At 32.1% G+C, this 13,401-nt stretch overlaps 1 protein-coding gene across 1 annotated transcript; it reads left to right on the forward strand.

Annotated features, from left to right (window-relative positions):
* The first annotated feature begins 5,381 nt into the window (after positions 1-5,381).
* On the forward strand, positions 5,382-9,823 carry LOC103496584 (LRR receptor-like serine/threonine-protein kinase RGI5). Its single transcript, XM_017046487.2, has 2 exons — positions 5,382-8,822; positions 9,064-9,823. Exons 1-2 carry the CDS (start codon positions 5,951-5,953, stop codon positions 9,444-9,446), a joined length of 3,255 nt encoding a protein of 1,084 aa, XP_016901976.2. The 5' UTR covers positions 5,382-5,950; the 3' UTR covers positions 9,447-9,823.
* The last annotated feature ends 3,578 nt before the right edge of the window (positions 9,824-13,401 follow it).

Genomic DNA, 13,401 nt, shown 5'->3' on the forward strand with positions numbered 1-13,401 from the left:
AAATTATATTATTATTTAAAAAAAAAGACTCACCAACACGCCCTAATCCTTCACTATGCCCTAAAAACTCTCTCTCTCTGTTTTTGTCTCTCTCTAGCATGTGAAATTTGTAAAAAATAAATATTTTATTTTATTTTCCTCCGTTTCCAAAACAATGCCACCAAGTTAACCTCGGTAACATAAACTAACCTGCACCTTAACTTCATATTTTCACCGACCAAGGTAATTAATGACGCAGTAAAAGGGGGGGGGGGGGGAGATCTTAATTCAATTTATGTGGGAAATATCGGTTATACCCTCTCAGCGTTGGAGCTGGAACTGAGCTTGAAATTCGAATCGCCCCTTTTGATGCTACCCTCCATTAATAATAATAATAATAATAATAATAATAATAATAATATAGTCCTAAGCCCGAGTTTGGGGGATTGGATAAAGTGATTAATTACGAAAAAGCCACTGCCCTTAAAAAGTTTTCACAATGTACGAAGTGCCCTTATTACGGGCTTGGTGGTGTTTTTTTTTTTTTTTTTTTTTTTGTTCTTTTAAATTGTCTTTCCAATGCCTAGGCATACCCTCCTCTCTCTCTCTCTAACTCTAGGACATGGCCCTGAAATCTTTGATTCTGTTTTCGGGCTGCCCTATGCTTTAATTCCTATTCTACCCTTAAGTTGCGTTAGTGTGTACACGTACCACTTTACTTTTTTATCTAATTATTTAGGGATGGCTGGTAAGGTTATTACTGTTTAGTTGGGTTATGCTAACCAACTTAAGGCTTACCATAACTCCTCTTCTATCTGTTTCCTTTTTCTTAAATCCTTTTAAATTCTCCATAATCTCATTTCTTCCACTTCCCTGTAGTTTTACTATTTCATTTATTTTTAAAATTTTACTCTTTTATTTATTTAATATCATTTTTTTTAATTAATTAATTGAATGATCTTAAAAAGAATATTGTTTTTTAATTTATTTTATTTATGAAATTAATTTTAATTAAATATTAATTGTGATTAGTTTACGCATTTAGTTTTTATATATAACTTTTTTTAATTTTTTTAATTTTATTATCTCATATCTTTTATTTGTTTTTCAACTTTTTCAAATATTTTATTTTAAAACTAATCTATCTATATCTAAATTATTTTTCATAAATTTAAGTTAAATGAATTTCTAAAAAAAAAAAGCAAATTTTATAAATTTATAAAAAATCAAAACAAAATCAAATCAAACAATTTAATATTAAATTAAATAACTTTTGAATTCTTATATAACCTAAAAAAATATAAAAAATATTTTAAAAATTATTTAAACTTTAAATGTATACTTTTCCTTAAAAAATTCAATTTAACGGTGAGATTTGATTTAAGATTTATTTCAATTAAATTTTGAATCTAAAATTTTTACCAAAGTGTGCTCATACTTTTCAAAATGTAGTATTTTCTCCTTCTTCTTCCTTATTTATATCTTCATTAATTCATTATAATTTTTATTTTAAAAAGAAAAACAGTAATTTATTCAACCATACCGATTATTTAAAAAAAGTTGAAAATTTCAGGTCGTATTTAAAGAAATTAAAGTAAATTGTGTTTACGAAAACCTGGACGATTTGTTGAGTTAAATATACTAAATTGTGTACTAAATTTAGAATATGAATTTTAAAAATAATTATTTTCACGTAACAATTACTAGAAAAGATTTAGCAATTTGTTTTATGAAAACTAGGACTATTTCGTAAATTAAATATACAAAATTTGTGTATTTGAGAGAATACGAATTAAAAGAAACTAATAATTTATTTGCACATAACAATTACGTAAAAAAATGTCGAAAATTGACGTGTTTAAAGAAATTACTAAAAAAAATTTTACGAAAATATGACAAATTGGTAAATTAAATATACGGAACTTGTCTATTAGATTTAGCATACAAACTTTTAAAAAATGAATAAAAAAATAAATTTCATAACACTACCTACATAACCCTAATACTATCATAATCCTTTCTCAAACACATCTTATCATAAAACTATATTTTTAAATCTTTCTATCAAACACATGTTATGATAAAACTAGTGTGATAAACCAACCTAGTTTTATCATAACACTAGCCTTTCATAACCCAACCCTTTCCTCAAATGGCCCCTTAGTTTTTATTTACTGTTATTTAGGTCGTCTAATGTTTGAAGTAATTGGAGTTATTAGAAATAAGGGAGAGGTATTTAAATGTGTGAGGAATTAAGAGTGCAGTGGAAATGAGAATTGTGGGAATGAGTTTGATATTACAAATAATTGAGTCGAAAACACTATCATCCCATGAGTTTTTAATTACATTACATGCATCCATAACCTCTTTAGAGTGTGTTTGGCCGAGTCGAGAGTAGTAGTATGGAAGTAGAAGTTGTAAATTTCATTTATTGTTTGGTCGAAAGAGTTAGTTTTATTAAAAAGAAACAAACATCAGGATGTATATACTTTGTTGTGCTCCACTTCTTATTTGGTCTAAAGAGTTGAAAAGTTCCGCTACTAAAAAAACATCAATTTTTACATTTTATCAACTTCTTATGTAGTGGGTTTTTAAGAACTTCATAAAACTCCATTACTTCTTACTTTTTTTCATTATTCCAGTTCATACTCAAAAGACCTTTTAGATTTGTTTAGTAATCATTAGATTTTTTTAGTCAATGAGAATTAGCATTCTTTTTCTAAATTTTTTACATTGACTTTTATTGTTATTGAGTAAATAAAAGTTAAAATTCTTAGCCATATTAAAAAAGCAACATTTTTTTCTTTTTAATTATTAAGACTTTTTTTAATATCAACTGGAAATGCTTTACAAAGAAAAAAAAATAAAAATTATAAAAAATAAAACATTTGACAAAATATTTACACAGCGATTTTATTCTAGTGTAAATAATTTGTTAACTTTTTTTTTTTTAAAAAAATACATTTATAATCCAACTAATTTTGAAAACTATATATAAAAAAGGTAATAAATTTAAAGTATTTAATTTTATTTAAAAATTTTGGTTAAAAATCCACTCTAACAAAAGATGAAAATTGTTTACGAAATTGAAATAAAATAAATCAAATTTTTTAAAAAATAGCAAATAAAGAAAAACAAAAATAATTGCAGAGCAAAACATACATTTTCTTTTGCAATGTTGGTTCAAATTAGAAAAAGTTTGTTTGGTAGACTTATCTTTGCTTCATTGAGTATAGTGTTAAATGATGAAAGGTCTATATGGAATTACAACCGAAGTGACTCGTTTTTTTTTGTATTCGTTAACGTTTGTGAATGAAAAATGATTGATTGAACTTTCCCATTCAGCTATTTTATGGAAAGAAAAAATTTGAATGATTCCTTAAATGCATCTATCTTAATTTCCTGTCATTGTGGAATTAGTTTCGGTTATATATTTAATTTATTAAACTCGAATTACGAAAGTTTTTATTTAAGTAAGAGAAATGGAAAATCATTAAAATAAAATTGACGTTTGGAAATCATTTGAAGTATGAATTAGGGTTACATGAATATAAAAGATGTTGCAATGAGAAATTGAGGATGAATTGTTCGAAATCGCATCGATTAGAGTCGTTGTGTAAGATTGTAAATTTAAACCACATGGTGTGAATGCGTACATGTCTATTGAAGTTGAGGTTGTTTTGGAGGGTGTCAAAGCAATTGAGTTGGAGTGGGATGGAATAATAACCCCACTAGAAATCGATTTTGATGCTTTGAAACTTGTTAAGTTACCTACAAACGAGGAGTATTCTTTTGCGAAGATTGGGATTTATATCGAGGATATTCTTTTTGTATATGACAATATTAGTATTTTATGTTTTTGTCTTTTTTTTTTCTTGTCGAAGATCTAATATTACGACTTTGACATCCTCTCAAAATTGTTATGAGATATAGAAAGTTTTTTTCCGTTTGTATTTTTCCTCCTTGTGAAAACAAAATTTTTATTTTAGTATAACAATTGTAAGGTGGATAACTAAATCTCTAATTTTTTTTTTTAAATGAGTACATGTAAATTATGTTATACAAAACAACCTTTTGATTTTGGAGCGAGTTTCAATTTTGTCTATAGACTTTAAAAAGTTCAATTTTTTTTTTCAATTAGACTTTGAAAGTCTTGTAAAGAGATGAAAACTATTGTAACGACAAATATGTGATATATTCACTACTACACACCAAAGATTAGGACTATTGTTACAATTTACTTAATCTAGATGTTAAAATCATTTCCAACATCCGTGTACACATTATATCAGTTATAACTATAATAATTTAATTGGATAATGATGTAACTAACTTTAGTATACGTTTATATGCTTTATTGGAAAAATTAAAAGGCTATCCAAAGGTATTTTTGAAACAATTTTCAAGGTTGAATTATAAAATCAAAACTTTCAAAAAAATCTAAATTTATACTTAAAAAGTAAAACCTCTATAATAGTTTGAAATATTATTTATAAATTTAAACTTGTAAATAACCTGGAAAAAAAAAATTTATATAGGCGGACAATGTATCTATACCATAACCATGTATAAAATGGACCTAATAATATGTACAACTCCTAATAATAATGATAGTAATTTTTTCTTTTTTTGTTGACATGCCAGCATTTTTATTAAAATTTTTACATTTTCACAAATCAACGTAGACATTTTCTTTAATTTATTAAAAAAAATGTACAAAACATTAAAAAAACAAAACATAAATAACAAATCATTTTAACATGCTAAAAAAAGTATACAATGTTCATTCACTAATTTAAATAATTCATTTGAATTTCTTTCGTTTTATAATTTTTTTTCTCACAAATATCTATTAGGGTTGTTACATAAAATTTAAATTTAAGCTCTTTGACACTCTAAAATTAACTAATTTACAGAGTGTAAACTAGAGATAATTATTTTTCTACCTCTTAACTCTTGTGACAACATGATCAAATAATTTTTCACAAAAAAGACAAGAACATCCTTGATAAACTACCAATTTACTAGAGAAAATTATGTTAAATGGTAAAATTTTGAAAAATGTTAAAAGATATTTTAAAAAAATAACATAATAAATCAAAATAAACTAAATAGAAAAGTTAGGAACCAATGAAATTAATATATAAGAAAAGAAAAAAGAAGCCCAAATCAGCTAATGACCGCAGCAAAATAAAGTCATCGTCGTTATTTCAATTTAAAAAACATCAAATAGCAAAAAAAAAAAAAAAAAAGAAAAAAAGAAAGGTATTTCAATTCCAAGTCTCGATACTATAACATGCACACTGCCACTGCCACTGCCCCCTTAGCTTCCTCCTCTCTCTCTCTCTCTCTCTCTCTCTCTCTCTCTCTCTCTCTAACATTTTTCTCTCTTAAACCAAAGCTCCAACCAAGAAGCCATTGAAGCTGCTCCACCAAGCTTCACAAACTCTCTCAACTTTCATCCACTTGCTATGCCCTTCTTTGTTAACGACCTTCAAGCTCCCCGGAGTTAGCCTTTTCGTCTTTCCCTGCAACTTTGCTCCGACTACACTGGCTCTGTTATTACGATTCCGGCACTGAAGTGGCCACCGCCGGCGATATCACTGATTCCGGTGGAGGAGGCTGTTTCCATGGTGGGTTACAGTCTACCGAGCTTTTGATGGTGATCATTAATTGCTTTTGATTGATTTGAGGCAGTTTTTTCCGGTGTGGGGTTGCTTTTGGATAATATATATATATATATTTATTTATATTTTGAGTCTGATTTAAGTTTCCGTTTTTCATATTCCTCCACCATTGGGATTTCTTTCACATGCATTTTGTCTCTGAAGGTGGTGGGTAAATATATCTTTTATCCGCCATTGAAGCAAAGCAACCATTGAGACGACGGCCTTAATTAACTTTACTGAACCTACGTTTCTTAACGTTATTCGTTTTCAATTTCAAGGTTAGGCTACTTTCCAGAGCTCTAATGGAAGGGGTAGTCCATGGATTTCTTGAACGGTGGTCATTGTATGTTGTAGTTATGTGCTTAAGCTTAATCTTGGGTTGTTCATCAGTCTCTTCTCTTTCTCCTGATGGAGAAGCGCTTCTCTCTCTCATTGCTGCTACTGGTCCTTCTGTATCATCGTCCTCTTCTGTTCTTGCGACTTGGAATCCATCAAGCCAAAACCCTTGTGCTTGGGAAGGAATCACTTGCTCTCCTCAGAACAGAGTCATTTCAATCTCTCTCCCTAAAACATTCTTAAACCTCTCGTTTTTGCCTCCTGAGTTGTCTTCTCTCTCTTCTTTGCAACTTCTTAATCTATCATCCACCAATGTATCTGGTTCAATCCCTGCTTCTTTTGGCCTACTCACCCATCTTCGATTGTTGGACCTTTCTTCCAACAATCTCTATGGTCCTATTCCACCTCAGCTTGGTTCTCTTTCTTCACTTCAATTCCTTTTCCTTAATTCAAATAGGCTGTCTGGTAAGATTCCTCCTCAGCTTGCTAATCTGACTTCACTGCAAAGTCTTTGTCTCCAAGATAATCAGTTTAACGGGTCGATACCGTTGCAGTTTGGTTCTTTGTTGTCACTCCAAGAGTTTCGAATAGGAGGGAATCCATATCTTTCTGGAGACATTCCACCAGAAATAGGGCTGCTTACTAATCTCACTACATTTGGGGCAGCGGCTACTGCTCTATCTGGGGCTATACCCTCTACATTTGGGAACCTAATCAACCTCCAAACTTTGTCGCTCTATGATACTGAGATGTCTGGTTCAATACCTCCTGAGTTGGGACTTTGTTCTGAGCTAAGGGATTTGTATTTACACATGAACAAGTTGACCGGTGATATTCCTCCTCAGCTAGGTAGGTTGCAGAAGCTTACTAGTTTGTTTCTATGGGGTAATGGTCTATCAGGGGCAATACCGTCTGAAATTTCAAATTGTTCGGCTCTTGTTGTTTTTGATGCTTCAGAGAATGATCTTTCTGGTGAAATCCCAAGTGATTTGGGGAAATTAGTTGTTCTTGAACAGTTTCATATATCTGACAATTCAATCTCGGGTTCGATACCATGGCAGTTGGGCAACTGCACAAGCCTAACTGCCCTTCAGCTTGATAATAATCAATTATCAGGTGTAATTCCTTCGCAGCTAGGCAATTTGAAATCCCTGCAAAGTTTTTTCTTATGGGGCAATTCTGTATCAGGAACCGTACCATCTTCCTTTGGCAACTGCACTGAGTTATATGCCCTTGATCTTTCAAGAAACAAGCTCACTGGGAGTATCCCAGAAGAAATTTTTGGCTTGAAGAAGCTGAGCAAGCTATTGCTCCTTGGTAATTCTTTAACCGGGGGGTTGCCTCGAAGTGTTGCAAATTGTCAATCATTGGTGAGGTTAAGGCTTGGAGAAAACCAGCTTTCAGGCCAAATTCCAAAGGAGGTAGGCCGGTTGCAAAATCTTGTCTTTCTTGACTTGTATATGAATCATTTTTCGGGTGGTCTTCCGTCTGAGATTGCTAACATTACAGTTCTTGAGCTACTTGATGTGCATAATAATTATATAACTGGGGAAATTCCTCCCCAGCTTGGAGAATTGGTGAACTTGGAGCAGCTTGATCTCAGTCGTAACAGCTTCACCGGCGAAATTCCTCAGAGCTTTGGAAACTTCAGTTATTTGAATAAACTTATTCTTAATAATAATCTACTGACAGGATCAATCCCAAAGTCTATTAAAAACCTGGAGAAACTAACTCTGCTTGATTTGAGTTGCAACAGTCTCTCTGGCACTATACCACCGGAAATTGGTTATATGAAGAGCTTGTCTATCAGTCTCGACTTGAGTTCAAACGGGATAAGTGGAGAAATTCCTGAGACGATGTCCAGTTTGACACAGTTACAATCACTCGATCTTTCCCACAACATACTTTATGGAAATATTAAGGTGTTGGGTCTCTTGACTAGTCTCACGTCCCTTAATATCTCCTACAACAATTTCTCAGGTCCCATGCCTGTAACACCATTTTTTAAGACTCTATCAGAAGATTCGTATTATCAAAACCTGAACCTCTGTGAGTCACTTGATGGGTTTACTTGTTCCTCGAGTTCAATGCACCGAAATGGCTTGAGGTCTGCAAAAGCTGCTGCTTTAATCTCCATCATTCTTGCTGCTGTTGTCATCATACTTTTTGCTTTGTGGATTATAGTTTCACGAAATCGGAAGTACATGGAAGAGAAACATTCTGGGACATTATCCTCTGCATCGGCTGCCGAGGATTTCTCTTATCCATGGACCTTCATCCCATTTCAGAAGCTCAACTTTACGATAGATAACATCTTGGAATCCATGAAAGATGAAAATATAATTGGAAAAGGTTGCTCTGGGGTTGTTTATAAAGCAGATATGCCCAATGGTGAATTAGTTGCTGTGAAGAAACTGTGGAAAACAAAGCAAGATGAAGAAGCAGTTGACTCGTGTGCTGCAGAGATTCAAATTCTTGGGCATATTCGACATCGTAACATAGTGAAGCTCATAGGTTATTGTTCCAATAGAAGTGTCAAGATCCTTCTCTACAACTACATTTCGAATGGTAATCTGCAACAACTCTTGCAAGGGAACAGAAACCTGGACTGGGAAACAAGGTATAAGATTGCGGTTGGGACGGCTCAGGGTCTAGCTTATCTTCATCATGATTGCGTGCCTGCAATTCTTCATAGAGATGTCAAGTGCAATAACATACTTCTAGACTCAAAGTTTGAAGCCTATCTAGCAGATTTTGGCCTGGCAAAGTTGATGAACACTCCAAATTATCACCATGCGATTTCAAGAGTAGCCGGCTCATACGGTTATATCGCTCCAGGTAGATTGCCTTGCCAACTTGTTATTTCACAAATCCATAAAGCTTCTATGTTTATAATCTGCAAAATATGATCTTTCCTTGGATTTTCCCCAGCTTGCGAACTTTTTTCGTCAAGGCTTTACCATATTTTTACATCATTACTAGTTAAAGATTTATCACTGCATCTGTTAGATTTTCATAGAGGATTAGTTTGATCGTCTTTTACAAATTTATTTCTAAAATTTCTCAAACTTAATTGCAGAATACGGATATACCATGAACATAACCGAGAAGAGTGATGTGTATAGCTATGGAGTTGTTTTACTAGAGATACTAAGTGGGCGTAGCGCAATTGAAACACAAGTTGGAGATGGCCTTCACATTGTTGAGTGGGTGAAGAAGAAAATGGCGAGTTTTGAACCCGCCATAACGATTCTCGATACAAAGCTACAGGGTTTGCCAGATCAGATGGTGCAAGAAATGCTTCAAACTCTTGGAATAGCAATGTTTTGTGTGAACTCTTCTCCAGCAGAAAGGCCAACAATGAAGGAAGTGGTAGCATTATTGATGGAGGTGAAGAGTCCTCCAGAAGAATGGGGAAAAACTTCCCAACCTCTAATAAAGCAGTCCTCAAATATAAGTTGAAATAATTCTTTTTTTTTTTTCACAAGAAAATTGAGGTTAAGAATCAAGGGAAATGATTGAGATGGAGATCTTTGTAGTTGTAGCATCAAATTGAACTTTGCAATTTTTGTACAGCTTTAGTTTCATGAAAGAGATTTCACAATTCTGAACCCTTAACCTTCAGTTAGCTAAAAATCAATTCATTTTTGTAAATTACTACTGCTTCATTTTGGTGTTTCCAAAATTCTTGCCACATTTGATAATAATCTTTAGGTCAATGATTGCATTAAAAACAATACTTAGGTAAATGATAATCTTGAAAATAACCTTTGGATCAATGACTCATTTTGAAAATAATTTCTAGGTCAATGACAATGTGTATGGTGGAGAGATGGGTGCATCCATCCATTCTATATTTTTACAAGTTGCAGTCTTTTGTTATTTTTAGGTTAAAATTCTATCTGTCTTAGACCGATTAGATTGACATATTAATTATTACGTGTACTTACGAGTTCTACGTTATTAGTTTGAAGTAAATTATCCAACTATACAAAATAACAACACCATATCCATTTGAGAAAAGGCAGCATATGACAATATTTATGGAGAAAAAACTGAGACTATTTTTTTTTCCTTTTCTTTTGAAAAAATTATTCCAAAACTAACTTTAGAAATCAAATTTAAGATTTTATTTTTCTTAAAAACAGTACAACCCCACGAACATGACACATCAAATATTTCCATAGATTCAAATTTGGCATAAAGAACGAATCAATATTTCATTATATCTTAAAAAAATACACAAAACATAATAAATAAGTAAGAAAATCTTACTAAAGTAAACATACTCTGAATAATAAATATCGTTTAAAAACCATAAAAGATTTATTTATTAATTTATATTTGCTTTCTTTTGAATTGTTTGTTTTCATAATTTTTTTTCACAAATATTCAACATCCTCAACATATTAAACCTTCTACTTTAATTCTACTTTAATTCAAACGGAATAAACTCCAAAGTCCCTAACTAAAGTGGTAGTGGTTACCCTAATTTAAAATTATTACTATCAAACAAGAATTTGGACATTTGAAATCGAGACAGAATGTGAAAGCACCTTGGCATTGTTCTTCAAAATTTCCCAACATATGAAGTGAAGGATAGGACATGTCTTGCAGTGAAAAAGAAGACAGTTAGTGGAGGGCATGCTTTCCCTTACTGTGGAGGGCACATGCCTTAAGAGACAATTCTTGTCACCTCTCCACAAGCCATAACCTGATATTCAGCACCCAAGTCAAAAAAACAGGTCAAAAAGTTCCAAACCCTATCATTTATATTCTTTTTCATGCTTGGTTTTGGTCAACCATGAAAAACTATTGATTCCTCAACTTCTTTCATTTTCCATTTCAGCCCTTCAACATTCATCCTTTATCTTTTTATTGAATTATAAATTCAATTCCTCTGGCAAAAGCTTGAATATAACACAAATATGTTAATTTATATAATATTACAATTTACACATTCTATATATTGAAAGAAGCATACTATTGAAGACATTGCAACCTATTTTGGGAAGTCCAAAAATAGAGTTCGAAGGTAAGGTAAGAAATAGTTAATGGAGATGTTAACTTGTTCTAACAACTTGTAATCCAATCAATATCTCCTCAAAATAGACTTGTACTTCTCTATTTTCTAGTGCGAAATTAAATTCATTACATTAGTTAAGTAATTTAAAGAATATTATATATATAGATTCCTTGTGCGCACTTGTAAGTATTGTGTGTTTATGTTCCTTGTGAGAAGAACAAAGTCGTTAAGTATTGTGTGTTTATGTTCCTTGAGAGAAGAACAAAGTCGCTCATGCCTATGTAGTTTTGGCATCCTCTTAAGGTTGCACTCTAGTATGAAAAGATGCTTTTCCGGTTTGCTTCCTCCCTCTCTTCAGGATGAGGCCGTGAGTTTGTAAGTTGTTGTTTCAGTTATATTTTGGCCAAAAAAAAAAAAAAAAGAATTGATTATCAAAATTCATCAGTGTGACAGAGATCAAACAGAGAATTAGTGATCCAAAGAAATGGTAATAGTTAGATGACCAAAGATTGATCGAGATCTTAAGTAAAAGTTTTCGGACATTGAAAACGTAAAAATTTTCAAATAATGAACATCAAATATGGAAGATCGCAAAACCTCTAGAAGCAATGAAATATGTACCGAAAAAGTCAAGGAAGTTTGAAAAATATGCAACACAAATATAGGAAAATCTAATAGGATTCATTTGGATCAACTTTCCAAATGTTTAATAAGTGCTTTATAAGTTTAGAAAAAGTGTCTGTAATCACCTCGAAAGTCAATCCAAATAAACTAGTATCCCTATCCTTCGTAATCATCCCATTAAGACTAAAGCAGCAATAATGCGCACAGCTAAAAGTTTTATACGACATATGAAACCACCACAGGTACATCATCAACCTTTTCCAACCACGTGCAGATGGCTTGAAAAAGAGTCATCATAAAATGCATCTCCCATGGAAAGGTATTTTTCTTTCCCCCTTTTTGAATGGTTGATGATTAGAGATAGTTCCACTGCATCAATCAGATTAAGTAACAGAAAACCCAGAGATGCGAAGTCTATGTACAACTTAGAAGATCTTTTCACTCAATCATTTCAGAACTTAAAACCAAAAAAGCCACTAGAGAATAATTAATGTTAAAAACATAAGTTCCCAATCATACCTGATTAACAACTTTTCACAAAGTTCATAAGCTAAAAGGAATAATAGATGAAATTCACCTCAGTCTATATTAACTAATGAAATGCAGCTTTATGACTTCGAGGAAACTATTTTTTTTGAGTACATGTCCATTGGAGGATTACTAAATCCTTCACCCGAAACAAGTTCCTAACCTATCAAGCTAAGAAAAAGGCCAAAATCAATAGCAATCATAAAATTATAAGATCAGGGTCTACAAAAAAATATATTAAAAACATACAGTTCATTTTGTGCAAAAGTTGGTGTAATCATTTCTAAAAGAAATAGTTGGTGCAATTATGACAGATCTTAACCAGACGTTAGAAGATGAATCAAAAGGACAATTGGTAGCCCAAAACGAGTATCACTAATCTTATTTCACCTTCACTGGAATAACTTAAGCTTCAGAAAGTAACAACAAAAAACAAGGGAGAGGAATAAAAACAAGTCAGGCTTCCCTGGCAACAGGTCACACTGCTCATCGATGCAAGAAATTTGAGAGTAAAAGAAATACATGACCTAGAAAGAAATTAGCAAAATATTTGAAAAGGCATGAAATCAGAATATAATTTTGGGTATGCAGAGTTACCTATGAAAGGTACGTCAATTAGAAATACTTAACAGAAAATTAAGAAGTTATACATCAAACTTTATTATGCAGTTGAAAGTAATAACTTCTAAATATGTTCCCACTAACTACTCTCCAAAATTATTCACTGAGATTCAGCAGCCAGTGTAAGCTACACTTTTATGATTGTAAGTCGTCAAGGAATTTTGGGTACATCCTAAAGACATTCACTTTCTAAGTTCAATGAATGTCTCCTACTTTTCTTTCCTACATACATATGGATCCATGATCTCCCTCAGTTTCATGCATATTCCTCATTGTAGGTCCTTAACCACTTTTCTTTTGCTTGGGCGTCAACTCAATCACTCTGTATGGTCCTTCAAAGAGATTCTGTCCCAAACTGCTAGAAAATTGGGGAACCAAAGTCTGTGCCTAAAGTTGTAGAAGATGAAATGGTCTACAAGCTCTTCAATTTCTCTTTACAGATAATGACATGGAACTTCAACTTGGGACAGAAGATCCAATTATATGGTAGTGAATTAGCCAGTTAGGAATAACAAATATTGATTGTCAAACCTTTATTCCTCAAAGGAGTTTTAAGACTATTCTTAAACGTCTTGTGGAAAGAAACCAAAGCAAAGTTATTGGCTCGTCTTCAAAATA

Source organism: Cucumis melo, chromosome 3, assembly GCF_025177605.1.
Source record: "Cucumis melo cultivar AY chromosome 3, USDA_Cmelo_AY_1.0, whole genome shotgun sequence".
Lineage (NCBI taxonomy): Eukaryota > Viridiplantae > Streptophyta > Magnoliopsida > Cucurbitales > Cucurbitaceae > Cucumis > Cucumis melo.